At 37.7% G+C, this 19,714-nt stretch overlaps 1 protein-coding gene across 4 annotated transcripts; it reads right to left on the reverse strand.

The window, feature by feature from the left end:
• Positions 1–310: 310 nt before the first annotated feature.
• Positions 311–4,564, reverse strand: GPR85 (G protein-coupled receptor 85). Of its 4 annotated transcripts, none has more exons than XM_019418073.2 (3): positions 4,338–4,564; positions 4,059–4,173; positions 311–2,947 (listed from the first exon to the last, which is right to left on the reverse strand). In XM_019418073.2, exon 3 carries the CDS (start codon positions 2,775–2,777, stop codon positions 1,665–1,667), a length of 1,113 nt encoding a protein of 370 aa, XP_019273618.1. In that variant the 5' UTR covers positions 2,778–2,947; positions 4,059–4,173; positions 4,338–4,564; the 3' UTR covers positions 311–1,664. The 4 variants fall into 4 exon arrangements, with proteins under 4 accessions (XP_019273618.1, XP_019273616.1, XP_019273619.1 ...); XM_019418071.2 differs by having other exon boundaries at positions 4,059–4,176; XM_019418074.2 differs by having other exon boundaries at positions 4,059–4,200.
• Between the last annotated feature and the right edge of the window lie 15,150 nt (positions 4,565–19,714).

The following is a 19,714-nucleotide window of genomic DNA, read 5'->3' on the forward strand; positions in this document are numbered from 1 at the left end:
AAATTATGAACCAATCAACTAAGCAGGTATATATTTCTAAATATTACTGCCTTACAAGAATAAATAGAGGGTAATCACGATAAACTATCAAATAATGCTTTTGTAGATAATACTATTTGTCAGTTTATCAGCTTTATGCTCCCTATTACTCATGCATTTCCAGTTCAAAAATATAATAGCTACAAAAATCAAAAAGCAAAACCATAATAAAGCTAGCCTTCCTAGTTTGTGCTTGCCTCCCAGGTCAAAAGAAATTGTTAATTGCCAAAAATGTAAAATTTATCCCAAGGAAAGTAACAGGCTACACGGGTAAATTTTGGCAAATGCAACTTTATATTGAAATTCACACATCTGTATCTTAAAGAATGAGACTCACAGACTCTAATGTATTTCTAAAATACCAGAAATCATATTATAAGCTTTCACAAGTTAAAACTGAAATAATTTAAACGACCAATACACTGAATGTGCAGAAAGTAGAAACAAGACTGTGCCTTCAGTAGAATAAACGCTTCACAAATTGTGCAGGATGTCATACTAAGGCTGTGGTCTCCCCTTGACAGCTGACTCAAAATATAAACATACATCAACTGCCCGCTTCTTAGAACACGCTAGAATGGGTAGCACACCTCGGAAGAAAATCTCATTATCCCAGTGATGTGCACCTTAATTTTCAAACCATGTGAGGAAAAAGGAAAAAGAGTATTAAATGATCGTCCATGCACTTCCAGTTGCATGACCATGACCAGTTACTAGTTCGATTTCCCTTGACTATTTGCTCCAATGCTAAATAAGATGAAAGATACTAGATAACCCTTTAAGGCAACATGTGTTTATTCTGCATTATTAAAACTGTTCAGTTGTGACCAGTTGGTACCATTAATGTTGCCTCCCAGACCAATATCTAGCATTTGTAAAATATAAATGAATTGGAAAAACTTTATACCAAATCAACCAAAACCACATAGTACAGTTCAATGCTAGCAATTTCACTAGTAGGTAAGGAAAGTGGCATTTAGAAATAGTAATGTATTAATACAAAAAAAAAAAAAAAAAGAGTAAACTCTAATTGGAACCAATATACTGCTTTGGAATGCTCCCCAAAACTTACAAGGCGAATTTTTAAAAGTGTGATAATCCAATAATTCATGGCACATCTTTAGTGGATTACAGTACTTTAAGTCCCCAAATATTTTAGTCTTTGCAAAACAATAATAGTATGAAATGTTTTAAAGTCTTCAAACTTCTAAAATTAGTTTTTATCAACACATTTACCTCATGTCAACTTAATTTATTAAGATGTCCAATGCTAATTGTTTTTTTTTTTGATGTTTTTTTTTTTCATAAGTAGTGATATACACAGCATTTAGCACTGATACTTAGCACCTGCTACTTTCATTATCTAGTTTTCAACCACGTAAAGAAACTTAGGGCAGTGGTTCAGTCCTTTCTTAATTACAAACCTTCGCCGGCAGTCAGCAGGATCACTCTGAGATTTAAAATAGGATTATAGGTGAACTATTGCAAAGACTGCAGAATGTTGCCCAAATCCTTATAATTGCTGATCCCCTTCTTGATTTTCTTCTCAAGATATGGCTACAGGCCACAATTGCTTAGCAGAGAAGGTTAGTGTTTCACAAGGCTAAAGATTTCCAGATGCTCCTTCATATAACACAGTAAGGTTCCCTTGGTAACCTGGATTTTCTGCAGTAAAGAAGGGTTGTGCTGAAACAGCGCCTCAGCTCCCTGTTGGAGAAAATGCAGACAAAAGGATTGATTCCTGCTTGGGCAAAACTCATCCAGACAGCGGCTGTTAGAAATCCCCCTGGTACTACAGGCCCTCTTGCAAAAACTCTCCAATAACAGGCCACCAGGTATGGGCCCCACAAGGTTAGGAAGAGAAAAGTCATTATATAGAACATTCTGCTGATTCTTTTCTCCATTTTGAACTCATCTAAGACCAAGAGCCTTCTTCTGCCCGTGGTGTTTGCATTTTGCCTGATGCCCAGCAAGGTGGGTGGTGTGGGACCCCTTCCAAATCCTGCTAGCCAATTGGCAGCTGCCTGGCCACTGGCTCCAGGGCCATGAAAAGTCCAGTTCTGGCTGACTGCTGCTACAAACTGGACTGGCTTCATTTTCCTTCTGTCGTGGACAAAAAATATCAGCTTGAGGTAGACAAGCTGTGTGGCTAGGAGGATGAGAGCAAGGAGCAGCATAAATCCTAAGGAATCATTAGCCCTGAAGGAGCGGTGTTGGAAGGTACATTGATCTTCCTCCCTAATGAATGAGTAAGTGCCCACATCTAAAACTGGGGGGAATGCCATGGCCACAGACAGAGTCCACACCATGCAGATCACAGCCAGACACGTCCAAAAGGTCAGCCTCTTTGTATAGAAGCGGTGATGGGCGATAGCTAAGTATCTGGTGACGCTGATGCAGAAGAGCATGAAAGCAGTGTGGAAACAGGACAAAACCCCCAGAAAGGCAATCACTTTGCAAGTCAGAGTCCCATAAGTCCAGGTAGAGCCATTTTTGACCGAGTTGAATACAAATGGGAAACAAATTGCAGATCTGAGGATATCTGAACAGCAAAGATCCAACAGGAAGTAGTAAGGTGCTCTATGCAAGGTCTTATCTTTCACTAGCAAAATGGAGATCAGAAGGTTGCCCACCACGCTGACTCCTATTATGAAACCCAAGGAAGTCAGTTTCAGAAAGGCTGTTAGAGGAGAGAGATTTTGCAAAATGTTGTCAGCTGCATGGCTATAGTTCGCCATAGATGGATGGAGGATAAAGATACAGCCTCAGTCAAGTCTCATGATCTAGATATAAGAACAAGGAAAAGATAGATCCATACATTTTACTGAAAATGTAATCCACAAAGAGAATTGATGCGATCTGCAGTCATGCTTCCTCTTTTCTTCCATTTGATTTGCCATCAGAATATCTGGAAAAAAAATGAGCTATCAGTTCTTAAGTTAACAAGTAATGATGTCAGGCAGTGCTAACACAAAGCTGTTCATTTATGGGGAAGCAAATAAAGTTTTAATTTTGAATAATATTATTTGCTTTAGTAACTATTTTTGCTTGAGATTTCAGAGAATTGGCTTGTTTAGTTTTCTGAACTAGATGAATTTAAAAATGTCCCCATTTTGGAGAACATAAATTTGATAGGGTACCTTTAAGACAGAAGGAATAAAATGTTCCACAATCATAAAATATGCCAGTCCAGGAATTAATCACTAATGTTGCAATGGAATCTACAAGATTGCTAATAGGAGACAGAGATGAGAATACCTACATTTATTTGAGTTCTGTTAGTATCTGTCAGTGTTTTACAGGCAGCTTTTCTGCTGATATGGATCCAAAGAGCCCTTGCAAAATATGTCTTTTAACTCAAGTGCCACTATTCATGCTGCACATTGTAAGAGTATTTGTTGATTCATCTTAAAGCATAATTTCAACACTAGATTTCAAAATTAACAGGAACTTATCCAGGATTTGATGTGATTTAATCTTTTGTCTTTTCCTCCCCACCCTACCCCCCATTATTGGTAAATCTTTTCTCTTTTAAACCCACATGACTATTAAAAATGGTTAATGTAAATATTGGCCAGGGAAACACACCCAGAGGAATAATGCACTTCCATTTGTAAACCTTGGCTGCCTGGATTCAAATGAATTTAACATGAACCTGTATTTCTTGGGCAATTAAGCCTTTCCTATTTACACTGATAATCTTTGTGGCAAATCGCAAGTGGCTTCATTTTCAAACAAAATGCACATTGTCTCCTAGGTGCCTGAGAGCCACACCAGGAAAATCGGCTTCCTCTGTTATTCCCAAGAAGCATGTTCCCTTTGCCACTTCTCACTAGCCCAGAATATGCTGATGGAAGCCCAGGCAAAACTGCGTTCGATGATTTTAATTTCCCCACCGGTTCATCCCCGGGTAAATACCGATCACATCATGCAACATTACGAAACCTGAAATCCGCCACCCCTGGATTTATAATGTGGGGTGGAGGAGGGGGAGGGGGAGAGAGACATGCATTACATACGCGAAGATGGGGAGAGAGATTGCTTCTGTGCTGCAAGGGAACTGTTCCCGGTGATTCGCAGTCTGATATTCCTCAGTCTTGCAACGCTTTCCAGAAATGGAGCTCTCAATAAGCCCTACTGAAGATGCATTGTCTGAATGTACTTCCATTATGCAGTTTATTGTCAAAAAAACAAAAAACAAAAAACCTCAGGGAGGGCTCGGTGCCGGTGAACCTGCAGTTTCATCAACACTGTGCGCCCCCCTCCCCCCAAACTTAACCGAGAGTATATCCTCCTACCTGTTGGTGTTGGATATCCCGACAGACTATAGCTTCTTCTTTCTATAAATTGCTGATTTTTTTTTTTGCCTTAGTGCCTTGACTGAGCATCCAGGCAGGGCTCGGCGGCGCCTGCGCGCTGGAGCCTCCTTGAGCTCCAGCCGCGTCCTCCCCTGTCGCAGCGGCACCGTCTCCCCCAGTAACGCAGGGGCCGCGGCGGCGGCGGCGGCGGCGGCGGCGGCGAGGGCGGCGAGGGCGGCGAGGGCGGCGAGGAAGGCGAGGGCGGCGAGGAAGGCGAGGGCGGCGAGGAAGGCGAGGGCGGCGGCAGGGGCTGCTTCGGGCTCTGTGGAGCTAACGGGAGTCTCGACCCGTTTCCAGAGCTGGCCCTGTTTATTGGATGTCCTGTCCTGTTGAACTGGCAAAATGAGGCTTTTGTCCCCTTGTGGCTGCTTCTGAACTTTTCCCTCCCCACATTTGAAGTGGGGGCTTGGAAAGGCTTGTTCAGGACCTCAGGCCCACCCTGTTCCCTTAGGGCAGCGACGGGAGAAGCCACGGTGTCGGGGGCGCTCGCCCCCTTCTTCAGCTACCCGGAACCCTAGCCTTCCCCGAACATTTCCTTCCTTTCTCTTTTAGGGTGGTCCAACGCTTTGGAAGCTTCTTTTAGAATTCCTCTTTAATGATTTCCTCAGCTGACCTTTGCATTTGCAGGTTAGCTGGGAGAAAAAAAGAAAGAAAGAAAGAAAAAATAGAAATTAAATATGTATATTTTTAAAAGCGCAGTCAAGAAAAATCTTGTCAATGGGGAAGGAGGGAAGAAAGCAGGTTAGGGGCAGCCCTGTCTTTGTTAGTCATGCTCTATTCTCAAATGCACGCAAATATGTGTTAAGTAGGGAGAAGCTAAGTTCAGAGGACAACTGCAAAATGATTTACATGCATTTTACCATAACGAATATGATGATAGAATCAGGTTTACAAAAATTTCAAGTGACTATTCCTTGCATTCCACCCCACCGAGCAACAGCCTTTCTTTTTCTTTCTTGCAAGTACTGCTGACCAATACATTGGTAATGTCAAAGCAGTTGTGTGTGTGAGTTTCCTTTCCCTCCCCCTTTGTTTTTACAGAAGAAAAATACTAGGAATATAACGAATTCATAAAACTTACACCCATCCAAAAGGTCCGATGATATCACAAGGCACCACATAGCCTGACAACTGAGTGCTTAGGGATGTCTCTGGAATCATGAATTTCCTTATTTTACCATTTCCGAAGAGTTTTGTTTGTGGGGTGTTATAAGATTTTAAACAACTCCCCACCTCCAAAAAACGAACAGATATGCTTTCATCAATTCCCAGTGTGAAACGTCTGCTTCTCCTCCCGCTTGCTTATTGCTTTATAATAATCTGTTAATGAAACAGAAAAATAAAGACCTTCTCTACAGTAATAATTTGATCTCCAGACAGCAGTAAAATACCTCATTGCTGGGTGGTGAGATTGTGACATTCGGGGGAACTCAAGCCAATCAGCATACAGATAATATGGGTTAATTTACATATTGTATTTCTATTGGACACACTGAGGTAAAGCTTTCTCTGTTTAAAGCTTAAAAATGAATACTTCACTGTCATGGTGTCACAGTCATTACACAAAGCCCTATGTTGGTAATAGTGAAATGATGTTACATTTTCCTGATTTGTTTGGGGATGTCCTAAACCCATTTAAGAAAAAAAGATAATGATTTGTTTAAAAAGATTAAAAAAAGAGGGAATATAAAACACCTAACTTTTGCATTCCCTTAACCTAGAAAAATCAATCCTACAGCAATACTGGAAGTAACTTAAGGGCATTTCCATTCAAGTGAAACATTCCACTTTTTTGCAAAACAAATAAATTGAGAAGAGTGCAAAACTATATGATGGTTTGCAAATTTTAAGTGAAATGTCAAATTCATTTTTGTGAAACTACAGATCAAAGCAAATTTGTTCTGTTTTACTTCCCGATTAGTGTCTCAGTGTACCTTGCAAAGAGTTATTATTTCCTGAAATTTTACAGTTAAAATATCTTTAGAATAAGATCTTTTAAAAAAGTTTACTGAAGATTCATGATTGGCCAGATCTTAGTTATGGATTAGGGAAAAGCTATTTAAAAGTAAATTAAAAGGGCAACTGCACTGCCAGGCCATGAGGCAATACTTTACTCTGCCAAAAGGTATAGGGCCAAGATCCAAGGGTTTAACTATCTTCAGACTTTAAGATGCAGGTATTGATTCCTTAAAAATAAGAGAGGGAGTATGTGTGTATGCAATATTCTTTCATATCTACATCTCAGGGTATGGTATTAGAACTATTATTTTCCTTTGCAATTGAGAGCAGTTTCATCCACTAGTTCTTCAGCTTTTCCAGCTGTTAGATGAGAGTGTCATTTTCTTGCCTCACAAGGGGGCTCAAGATATTAATGAGATATTTTCCATTCAGTTCATTAACTCCACTGGAGAAAACATGGAAGTCTGCATCTTCAATCAATAGGAATTTTTAAAAATGTATTTAACAGCTGACAAAATTTCGTATCATCTATAAATTCTTAAATGTAAAGCTGTTGCTTCAAATGGGTCAGATTATAACCTTACTTGTTCTTAGCTAATTCTGTTTTCGTTTCTTACATCACCAAACCTAGAAAAATTGTAACGTTAGGAGTAAAGGGACAGAACAAACCACAGCGAAATATTATACACCTGGGTTTGAAGGAGTCTAAAGGTTTTCAAGTTCTTTGCATATTACATTAACTCTAATTGATCAGTGCATTAGGAAGACCAATGTAATTTGCTTAATTTGGTTCTTATAATAAATACACCCAATTTTATTTAAAGCACCGATTATCTTCTCAAAATTAGACAGACACATCAGATCTTTCCAAGTGATGCACATCTCATGATGGGCAAATATGGTATTTTTGTTCCACGCATTGTTTATGTAAAAAAGTGTGTCAGGGAGTAACCAATCCTTGGCAAATGCAGAGAAGTTAGGCTAGGATAAAATGTTCTAAGAAAAAATTTTTTAATCATTCATTTAAAGTGCTGCCCTTCCCACTGAAAGCTTTTCTTTAAAACTTCAAAAACATGTATCTCTGGTACTCTCAATTCATACCAAAATCTAAAACTATGCATGAAAAAGAGACTTTTTATAAATGTTCTGGAAGTTATTTTGATAAGAAAGGCTCCCATTAGGGACTTAACATAAAAACATTTTCTAAGAACTTATTTAAAAAATTCACTAACCTAGAAAAAGTGACCAACAGAAAGGGAGATTATGTATTTACTTTTGATAATGGGTTTCACCTCCTAGTCTGTGGCACAAATTGACCTTTTTCATAGAGACATCTGAGTAACACAGTTTTCAAGGGCTCTGTGCTCCACCTACTTGGGGAACAACATCGTGAAAGAATACTCTAGATCCCAAAACTGCCACCAGATTTTAAAAATCATTCCTCAGGAGATTTAAAAATCGTGCCTCGGGATCACTGTAATGGTGAACACCTCAAACAGTGAGATTTCTTCAGAATTTTAATGAGTTTTATAAAGATTAAGAATCTGGCATGTTCCTTTCCAAAATGCTAAAAAGTTCATTTGTTAGATTTTTCTCTCTACTCTGTCACAAAACAGGTTTCAAAGTGTTAATATAATTCATTTTTAATTCTAAGGCTAGCATCTCTAAGACCTTCTCTTTAATTTAAGATCCAGGCTTTTAAAAATCTAGTGATTTACCTTCTCTGACCTTTATGCTGACCATTCCCTTCTTTCTGAAAATGTATTCCTTTATTGAATTCTTTTAACAAATATTTGTTGAGGTTCTACTCTGTAGGAGTCATAGTGCTAGATCTTGCAAGAAATGAAAAATCAAAAGATAGGACCTGTGTGCAGGTAGTTGCATCAATGTAGGGAAAGCCTGATGGTACAAACGGAGGGTGTGGGATGAACAGAAACAAAGGGGTGGATCTGATTGTTAAGAGGAAGTAGAAGCCATATGTGTATATATATATATATATATATATATATATATATATATTAATCAAGTGATTAAATAAAGGGAAGCAAAGGAGATTGCAAAGTAATCTAAGGTCTGGAGCTTGGGGAGCTGGGAGAAGACACCATTAACTGGGAGAGCATAAGTTAAAAAAGAGAGCATTGGTTTGGTAGGGAAGATTCTGAGTTAATTTTAGACATATTGAATGTGAAATGCTGGTGGAACATTCAAGTATTGTTGTCATATATGTGGTTGGAAGTGAAGAGCCCAAATTTAGGAAGTACCCAGAGATGATGGTAGAGCTAGGGTAAGTGTTGGGTGACATTGCCAAGGAATATTGTTGAGAGAGAAGGTTGAGGTAAATAGATCAAAAAAACAAAAAACCAAAAACAAACAAACAAAAAAACAACCCACATGCCCATTCCCCTTCCTCTCGGAAAACTGAAAAATGAAGGGAATGCCTGCATTTAAGAAACAGGAAGGTACATGGAAGAATCAGAAATAGAAAAACTGAGAAGGAGGAACATCAGTGTCATAGACTCAAGGGATTAATAAGTGAGGGGTGCAGACTTAAAGATTTATAAAGTCAGGCTAAGAAATATTTTGCTATTAATGACAGCAGTATCTTGATGATAAAGATTTTAATGAATTCCCTTGATGTTTTAAGAACCAAGTGATAGTTATTTAAGTAAGTATAGCATGCGTTCTTCTTCTAGAAGTCTTTAAAACTCTTCTTCTATTATACATTATTTAAATATGATACTGTGAATGAACACAGCAAATGCAAGTTTCCCTACTAATGTCTGGTAAAACTTCAGTGCTTTTATCAAAAGCCTTGGTCTATTAAAATATTTGAAAGAATCTCATTACCTTTTACCTTTATTTTTTTTAAATGAAGTCAGTCTTAACCATGAAAAAAGCAAAGTGACCTGTGTGGGTGTGGCTTGAGAGTGGGTGGTGTGTGTGTGTGTGTGTGTGTGTGTGTGTGTGTGTGTGTGTTTGTGTGTATGAGTGTGGGTATGATTGCGTGTGTGTATATGTATTGGGAAGAGATGGGGAGGCAAAGTTAAGTGTTGGTAAAATGATTAAGGAATGGAAAATTTAATTTAATATTCAGGTTAATGGAGAGTCATACATATTTTACGTGGATTGTGAATTTTCACGGAATAAAAGTGCAATATAATTTTTAAAACTCAGGACATATAGGACATTTTTTCTTTGATTATTCAGAGGTTACTTCAGTCTTATAGTGCATTAAGACAATTACTATGAGCACCAGTTATATGATAATATGAGCAGATTATGGTTATTTAAGCTTTTGTGGTGTTTAGCTTTTTGACAAATGGGCATAATTAAAACATGGCTGGGGGCGCCTGGGTGGCGCAGTCGGTTAAGCGTCCGACTTCAGCCAGGTCACGATCTCGCGGTCCGTGAGTTCGAGCCCCGCGTCAGGCTCTGGGCTGATGGCTCGGAGCCTGGAGCCTGTTTCCGATTCTGTGTCTCCCTCTCTCTCTGACCCTCCCCCGTTCATGCTCTGTCTCTCTCTGTCCCAAAAATAAATAAAAAACGTTGAAAAAAAAATTAAAAAAAAAAAACATGGCTGAAAGTAAAGAATGTTAATTTAAATTCTAATTTAAGAGCTTCCCATATTAACTGTCCAGTCCTGCATTCTGATTTTCTAGTTAGCTCTTCTACTTTCATTTCTCCTAATTCTTTAAACTTCATAATTTTCTCTTTACAGAGTAATCCTTCAAAAGACAAAACAAAATTCCCAGATCTCAAAAATATGGTTACTAGTTAAACTTGGTTAACACTTGTTAAGAGTAAAAGTGTGATATTATCTGCCTGATTTTACATGAAAAAGGATTTAAGAATAAGTTCTGGGGCAACATTATTTCAGTCACCTAGCAAACTCTTAGTCTCAGCTGGAATATGAACCCTACGAGAATATAGACGTTGTCTTATTTTGTTTGCCCTGTTCCTCCCTGGTGCCCAAACAGAACCAGGCACAGAGAGGGCACTCCACACATTTTTGTTTGAATGTGTGATTATAAATCTACCACATAAAGAGTGCGTGTTGGGCACTATGAGGAGGATATAAAAGAAAATGAAATAAAAAACAATGACACAGGCTCCAAGTGAACTCTTATTTTTTTCTTAATTTAATAAGCTTGGGATAATTATTTATGTTATGGGCAGAAAGTTTTCTTGGCCAAGGATTTACTCTGGATTTGTGGGAATTTTGTTTGCTTCTTAGCTTTATTACATTAGCATTTACATGATTCCTTATTTGGCTTACTATTCAGTAATTTCAGACCAATTTCTAGTAACTTAATGACTCCCATGCAGATTGTAAGCCGAGGGCAGATATTTTATGCTTTGAGTCCGTAACCTGGTGCTCAGGTATGTGACATAATATCTGCAGCTTTTATCTGGCTTAGGACTTCTGATAATTAGTTTTTTAATAGCCAAAAGGGTGGTATATTCTGAAAACAAAATTGAAACTCATTTATCAGTACAGAAGTAAAAAAGCTCAATAATATAAAAAAGAAAATCTTAAATGATGAATACCCTCTGCTCTAGTTTTGCCTATGGGCTATTCACAATTATCTATAGGACAAACAGGAAAGGGGTTGAAATAGAAACTGGCCAGTTAGCTACTTGGAAAAAGACTTCACAAGGATGATGTTACTCTTAGGTAAAAATCTGGATTATATTCCTTGCTTTTTGTCTTCTTTTTAGAAGATATTTCTTTCCCTTCTTTACCAAGCATAAATTAGAGCTGAATATAAGAAGTTCTTGTATCAAATAGTGCTGATTCATCTTACTAATTGAATACAATAAAAAAGCTACGAGCCAAATCACTCTTTAAGTCCTCTTAGCTTGAACAAAGGCCAGAGCTGATGATAGAGTTTGTAATCTCTGGAACAAGGAGGACATAGGACAATGATTCCAACAACTTGAAACACGATGGTAGCTCATTTTCAGAAGGCAGTGATGACTAGGGCTGGGTGTACACACTTTCACTGTGTAGAAGAACCTGGTCAGGATTGCCTTTCTCCTTTACCTGATCTAGAATTATGGAGTTTTGTACTGGCAGTTGGTATGTGATTTACAGCAGTTGTTTTCTGGCGTGGGTATTGTTGAGGGATCATTAAGCATTTCCATGGAGTATAAGGAATACTGTTGTATGCATGTATTATGACACATGTGAGCTTTGTTTATAAAGATTCAAAATACAACATACCTTACATCTACAAACTCTATAATTTGTACTTCTGGCTATTACCCATCATCTCTTGGAATGCTACTGTGCTGCATAGAGTTGGGCCGGTGAACAGGCTTAAGAGGTGGATGTGGAAGTGTTTCTATGCCAAGAATTCTAATACTTGAAATATTTTTTGACTATGGATTTCATATCATCTAATCCCAATTAAAACTGTAGAATAGAGGTATGATTCTAACATTTTGAGAAGTAGTTGCTGATTGTTTGGGCAAGCAGTTGTCTTAAATAAGCTGGAGGGATGAAGACCAGTAGTAAGCCTCCAGGGAAATAATTTGTTTTCCTGTGAGAATTCTTAATGTAGCAATTTCTGGTGGTATTAGCTAGTGTAGTGTCTGCTTTAGTTACTATCACGTTGCCAGTATACAAGGGCAGGACTGCTGTCATTTTGTCTGGCTGATATTAAATCCCTTGACAACCATGGCTCTTTTTAAGCTCCAGTTTTTGTTTTGTTTTGTTTTTTGTTTTTTGTTTTTGTTTTTTTTAGCAGATTTCTTTCAAGGGAATCATGGGTTTCTTTCATTTCTTTCACAGTAAATCTAGTCAGTTAATTAAAAACAACAACTCTATCATATGAAATTAAAAATTCTCTATCAATTAGGTATTTACTCATTCAGATATGTCCTGGATACAGGCTCTGGAGTATTTTCTGCTTAGCATTATACAAAACACGTTCATGTACACTGGCCTTTCTGCTCCCAGAAAGTTTATGAGTTCTTGAGCTAGAGACTAAAACCTAGTTGGCCTGCAGAATCCCAGCCCAGGGAATGTTTTCCACTGCACCTTTCCAATATTGCACCTCTGTTAAGCCAAATCAGCACATGCCTAATCTGTCCCCCACTTACAATCTAAACAGTTCTAAAATTTAACTTCAAAAGACTCTTATCAAAAATATGTGCAAAATTTGAACTTTTATCTTGAGGATCTTCAAGATTTTACTTTTCAGTTAAGGATCTTTTTTCCCCATTCATGCTCTATTAATTCTCATAAATTCTAATGGGAATTAAGCACATAAATCCTTGGCACTTGGTTGAAAGCCTAGGAATCATGTGGAGACAGCACTTTTGTATATAGCCTACTTGTAATCTGCTCTATAAACGGTTTGCTTTTCTGCCATCTGGCATTGAATAGGTGAGATTCTTGCTGGGGTTTCATGATGAGTCTTATTATTGCAGAAGATCATACAGACACCAACACTTAGTGAAGAGATGGACTGAATTTTTGATTCTACTTGCAGACTAAGTTCAAAATGATGTTTTAGTAAAAAGTAAAAAAGCTCAGGATTGATGCATACCAATATAACCATCTAACTTTGTTATATATACACATATGTTTGATATTTAACTTGCTTTCTCAATAATTTTGTTACTGCATACCCTCATGAAGGCAAAATTTCTGTCTATGTTGATTATTTTTATGTCCCTGGTACCTAGAACAGTGCCCAGCACATAATAGACACTTAGTAACTATTAGTGAAATAAATGAAAAAAATGTTTTCATTGAAAAAAATCATCCTAAGAATTAAATGCTTTTTCTTTTACATCTATTATTCCAATAAGTCTCCAAGTATGGATGGTATTTTGAAAAGAAATTAAAAAAATAATCTCTTCCTTATCCTCAGGAGTTGTGCCATATATTGTGCCTGAAATCTTTTCTTGCAATATGTTCAAATACTTCTTTTTTTAAGCAAATGTTTTTGTTTATTGTGAGAGAGAGAGAGAGCGAGAGAGCAAGCAGAGGAAGGGACAGAGTGGGGGGGAGAGAGAACCCCAGGCAGGCTCCTCGAATCAGCGCAGAGCCTGACATGGGGCTTGAACTCACAAACCAGGAGATCATGACCTGAGCCAAAATCAAGAATTGGTCACTTAACCAACTGAGCCACACAGGAACCCTCAAATACTTCTGAAGTACAAGTATATTCTGGAAAGTCTCATGTCAACTTAAAAACTCTGCAGTATCAAAATTATTGAGAGAGCAAGTTAAATGCCCTGATATATGTGTGTAAACATGACTTTGAGAATAAAGTTGGCATCAATCCTGAGCTCTTCTGATGTTTTGCTAAAAGGTCATTCTCAGCATAGTCTTAATAAGATACAAAAATATGCACAGTAGGCCAACCTACTGACAATTTAGGATGAAGGGGTATGAATGTTGAACTCATATTTACCCTGGAGAACTGAAACTGTGTCATCACTATCAGGCGTGCATAGATTTAATGACTTTTAGAGCTGAGCAGTTACTAATATTTACCCAGTTTTTATGATTTATAAAGTAATTTTATTAAAAAATTTTTTTTAATGTTTATTCATTTTTGAGAGAGACAGAGACAGAATGTTAGTGCGTTGGGGCAGAGAGAAAGGGAGACACAGAATTCAAAGCAGGCTCCAGGCTCTGAGCTGTCAGCACAGAGCCTGACATGGGGCTCGAACTCACGAGCTGCGAAATCATGACCTTAGCCTAAGTCGGACACCCAACCGATTGAGCCACCCAGGAGCCCCTAAATTAATTTTAAATACATGATTAGAGCAGATTCTAATTTCATTCTGTGAAGTATCTATCTTTCTCTTAAGGTCATAAAAAAACAAGTTTAGAGATACGAGTAATTAATAGTTATATGGTGCTTATAATGTTACAGGTATTGTTCTTCACATTTATTAACTTATTTGATTTCTATAAAATATCATAAGGTAGGTATTAGGATTCATTTTACTGATGAAAAAAACTTGAGGCACAGAGAGATCTAATAACTTGTCTGAGGTCAATGGAAAAGTTGGGATTTGTTCTTGAGTGACTTACCTCAGGAAGTGGTAAAATCAGAAACTTGATTTCGATTTTTTTTTTTTTTTTTTTTTTTTGCCAGTAGGTCTTAGGCACTCTCAGTATACCACAGTGCCTTTAGAGTCTAAACCAGTCTCTTTATAGGCATTTAATGTGAGCCACATATGTAATTTAAAATTTTCCAGTAGCCAAAATATAAAAGTAAAAAGAAACAAGTAAAACTAATTTTAACAATACATTTAATTTAAACCAGTGTATCTAAAATAATATCCAAAACGTAAGTCAACACATAATCAATACAAAAATATTAAGGAGATATATATATTTTTTCTCACTAAGTCTTCCAAATCCAGTGTGTATTTTGGTATCTCAATTCAGACTAGCCACACTTTCAGGGCTCAAACCAGGTCTGAGCCATTAGGCCTAAGTCCTTTGTATAGAGATAAGAATAATAAGTCTGGAGAAGTGAATCCTCATGCTTGAAGTTAATCAGGTGCTTAAACGTCAAGTTGGTGAGCAGACTTGAAGAGAAAAATCAATTGCCAAGACTTGAAGCTGGGATAAAGACTCTGCTGCTTTGTGTGTAAAGTGTGGCTCTGAGGCACCCCTCCTGCATGGTCATCTCAGCAGCTGGTCTCCAAACTGAAATAACAGAACCCATTGTACTGCGTCTCATCTCCCACACCTTGACGGCCAGGTCAGCTGGTTTCATTCTCCAGGGAAGCACATGTTAAACACTATTTATTTACTGTTGCAAAGGGGACATAAAACAGAAAGAAAAAGCCAAAAAGTTTGAATCTGCAAAGACATAGGAGCCTGCAAACTCCCTCTTTTTATGTACAGATGAAATACAGATGGGCTCAAAAGCATATCATCATAATGTGCTTCAGTCTGGGAAGAAGGCTGGGATCCTAAGGACTTCAGAAAGTATTGTTTTAGGGACATTCCCCTACTTTTCTTTTTTAAAATTTTTAACAATTTTTTAATGTTTATTTATTTTTGAGAGAGAGAGAGAGAGAGAGAAAGAGACAGAGAGAGCACGAGTGGGGCAGGGGCAGAGAAAGAGGGAGACACAGAATCCGAAGCAGGCTCCAGGCTCTGAGCTCTGAGACGTCAGCAGAGAGCCCCATGCAGGGCTTGAACTCATAAACTGTGAGATCATGACCTGATCTGAAGTCAGACACTTAATGGACTCAGCCACCCAGGCACCCCAAGGCATTCCCCTGCTTTATCACAGATGCTGTGGGCTCTTTTCGGCTTACTACATTCTCCTGTTGACTGCTAGGAAACCCAGAATAATTTCTATGTTTTTATCCTAAATGCATTCAAATTCTTCAGGTTACCAGAGCCAGAATTGATCTAAAGATAAGTAGGAGCCTAAACTAGGAGTTTCTTTAATACTATATTAATAATTACATTAACAGATTCCATAGGATTTGAATTTTAGAGTTGAGGATCTTAAAAATGTCACCTAACTGGCTTTCAAACTTATTTTTCTTAAGGTAATGTTACAAGTCTTTTTCAGAAGAGATCATACTTGAAATTCATACATGAAACAGACAGTGATGGAGCTACTGTGGGAAAAGTGGGTCTGGGGACTGGAGCCATACTCTCTTGGTCTTTTATTGTTTGATTCGGCAGCTGCGAAGGCCACCCTGTGGAGTGTAGGGGCCTAATTAATACAGCTGAAAAATACTGATTTATTTCATATCCCCACTCCCATTTTTTTTTCTCCCTGACAGGCTGATGAAGCCAGAGACTTGCAATTCGAAAATGTTTGAATTTATGAAAAATAAGTCCAGGCATGAGTACTAGAGTGATAGAACAGTCAGTAGAAAGAACTGTGATAAGAAAGAACAAAGGTAGGCCAAAATTATTGCCTGGTTATGCGAATAGAACAAATTCAAGCTTGGCTGGCAAGTGGATTGATGGACACACACACACACACACACACAGGAGAAATCAGACAAGGCATTCAGTTTTGAGAGGAGGAGGAGTTTAATTTTACCAAATGAACATGAGGTGACAGCCATTCACATGGCATCATTTATAAGTGCTAGTTGGTCTTGAATTGGAACATGAGAAGTCATATGGCAGTTGTCTGCTCATAATGGAAACCGTGGGGCCAAAACAGGCAGAAGTAGTGTGGAGACAGAGGAATTCTCTAAGAAAGAGTATGAAGAGAAGGCCAACATCTGACACTTGAAGAATGAATGAACATTAAGATATCAGAAGAGAAGAGAAACCAGTTAAGAAGATGGTAAAGGAATAGCAGAGAGGTAGGAGGAAAATGATCCAGCCATTCTCAGCCCTTCCCTATGTCTCCCTTGACAAAACAATTAGCATCTCTTCCTAAAACCAATGCAATAGGCTTCTAATTGGACCAAGCTTGTATCTTTTATTTCTTGCTTTTATTAAAAATAAAAATATAAGTGAAAATTCATTTTACCCATACAATTCTTCATTGTACTAAAAGGTCTTTAAAATGGATTCCCTTAAATAGAATAATTTTTTTCCTTTCTTCCTCCCTTTCTTCCTTCCTGCCTTCTTTTATTTTTTAAGCCCTGTCATTTGAGTACACTGAGGTGTAGTTTCTCTTGTCAAGCTCAAGGTGGGAGGGGAACCTCTTCTTTGGGATAGGAGTGCTGCCATTCACTTAAAAAACCACTACACTGACAATTTTATGCCAATATTATATAGAAAAATAAAACATACAAATTGGAAACAGCCATCATAGTATAAAATCATGCAGTGCTCTTCTCTTGCTTTGATTTCATATTTTTATGGTGATGCTACTAATTGGAATTTAATTTGATTCTACTTGGTTTTTGTCAGGCTACCAAAGTAGATTATATTTTTTCCTATAAAATACTTTATTTTGTCATTTAAACCATTTGGATTTTTGTTTGTTTGTTTGTGGACAGAGTCCTTAAGTCAACCTAGAAATGTGTATTGAATGTGTATTGTGTTATATGCTTTATCTTGGTTGTTCAAGAATAATACAAAATAAAAAGACAAATTTTCTGCTTTAAGACTGTTGCTATTAGGTTGACATGATTAGTTTAATGGACTGTAAGGCAAAAAATTAGACATTCTTTTAAGCAGATCCAAACCTCAGTCATACAGTTTAACTGTCTATGTATTTGGGAGCATTGACCACCCTTGTCCTCTTCCCCAGGAAATTTTATCCATCGTCCTCTTCCTAGTCCCAATCTCAATAGTCTAATCCCAATTTGGACTCCCATTTTGAGGTTCTTCTTTTTAGTTTAAGGGGCAGACAGCAAGTCATATTAACATTCAACAGAGGAAGTCTTCAAGACCTAGAAGAGGCACCATTAACAGTGGAATTGCAGATATCACAAAAATACTGGAGAGTATAGCCCGTAGGCATTTTGGTTTTGGGTGTTTCCTGCTGTCTTTCCTTAAGTAATGTCATCTGTCAAGGGCCTACTTCTGTCTATTCAAGGCTGGCCCCACTTCTGGGTACCCTGCTTGCCAAGGCTTACTTTACCTTGCACATCCTTCATCAAAGAGGAATTCTTGTTTGAAATGCCTGTAAGTGGAATAGGTGTGTTCAGTAGACCATTTCTACTCATTTGTTTTTGTGGGTTTTTTTGATTTTTTTTAACTTTTATTTATTTTTGAGACAGAGCATGAACGGGGGAGGGTCGGAGAGAGAGGGAGACACAGAATCTGAAACAGGCTCCAGGCTCTGAGCTGGCAGCACGGAGCCCGACGTGGGGATCAAACTCACGGACCATGAGATCATGACCTGAGCCGAAGTTGGACACTTAACCGACTGAGCCACCCAGGTACCCCTCTACTCATTTGTGTTTTCCTTTACAGATTGAGAAAATGAGGCTCAGGTGAATTTGTAAGTGATTTGCCCAGGGCCCTATAACCTGTTTGCCGTGTAGCCAGAACTAGGATCCTTACCTCTGACTCTTTGTTGAGCGTTCTTTTCACTATATCACACAGCCTTTCTGAGCTGTGTTTTCATAAACTTCTTCATATACTTCTGTCATGTAGCAACAGCACTGAGGAAAGAAACACTTCACTGTATGGTTTGGTGCTTATTATTGTAACAACAATTAAATTAATAAGATTTCTCGATAACTATCATTATTACTGATCACTAATAATAATAAGTGTAGGGGTCATTGGACAAGTAATGCTTACTTTCAATTATGAAAACCATAAGAATAATTTTGAAAATGAATACTCAAGAACATATGATGATTTTTACTTTCACTTCATATGCTCCCATTTATCGACTACTTATCATGAAGGTGTACAGTGACTCTGAGCCTTTTCTCTAAAAGAGATTTGTCATCTTCTTTCCCTGGATAGAAACCTTCCTTTCTACACCTAGATTTCAAAGCCTTTTATAATCCTAGACCTCTAGCATTTCTAGTAGGCTACTGCATAGTAACCTTAATTACCCTCCAGTTTGGAAAATATGGCTTCTTTAGAGGTTCAGGACAACAGATACTTTATAAATATGTTTGTGTACATATTTATGTCTGATGAATTATAATATGAAAATTAATATTTAAAATTTAATTTCTAAGTTGGAACCATAGGTTCAAAGGACATGAATGTCTATTTGGCACTTGTTAAGAATGACTTATTTTGCTTATTATAGTTTGGTGTTACCAATAATGGCAAGATGTTGGAAAGCACCGATAGGTCCAGCATTATTAAAGGAATAGATGTAAAAAAATCTTTTTTGATGTTTATTTATGTTTGAGATGGGGGGGGGGGACAGAGTGTGAGCTGGGGAGGGGCAGAGAGAGAGGGTGACACAGAATCCGAAGCAGGCTCCAGGCTCTGTGCTGACAGCACAGGGCCCGACATGGGGCTCAAACTCATGGACCACAAGATCATGACCTGAGTCAAAGTCGGATGCTCAACTGATTGAGCCACCCAAGCGCCCCTAAAGGAATAGATTTTGAATAAGTGATGACAAGTACATGGGATGGAATATTATTTGGTTGTTAAAATATACATGAAATACTTAAAGGTTAAACAAAAAAACTGGAAAAATGGTATGTATGATTTATTCTAGTTCTCTTAAATTTATGCCTGTGGAAGGTGACCTGCAAAAAAAGTGAAAGTAGTTTTCTACGTTGAGGGCAGGTGAAGTATGGGTCATTTTGTTATCATGCTATATCATTATTTAATGCTATTCATAATTTCTTTAGTCAAAAAAGTGGTACATTACATTGTGTAATAACCCAATAATTTGGTTTATAAGTTGCAGAAAAAATTTTTTACTTTGAAGTCACTTGTCATTCATTTTATCAAACTGTATAACTAC

Source organism: Panthera pardus, unplaced genomic scaffold, assembly GCF_024362965.1.
Source record: "Panthera pardus isolate Hobbes unplaced genomic scaffold, ASM2436296v1 HiC_scaffold_8, whole genome shotgun sequence".
NCBI lineage: Eukaryota > Metazoa > Chordata > Mammalia > Carnivora > Felidae > Panthera > Panthera pardus.

Excerpts from the sequence above, each read along its gene's own strand:
- GPR85 (XM_019418075.2), bottom strand. The coding sequence starts at position 2,777 with ATGGCGAACTATAGCCATGCAGCTGACAACATTTTGCAAAATCTCTCT.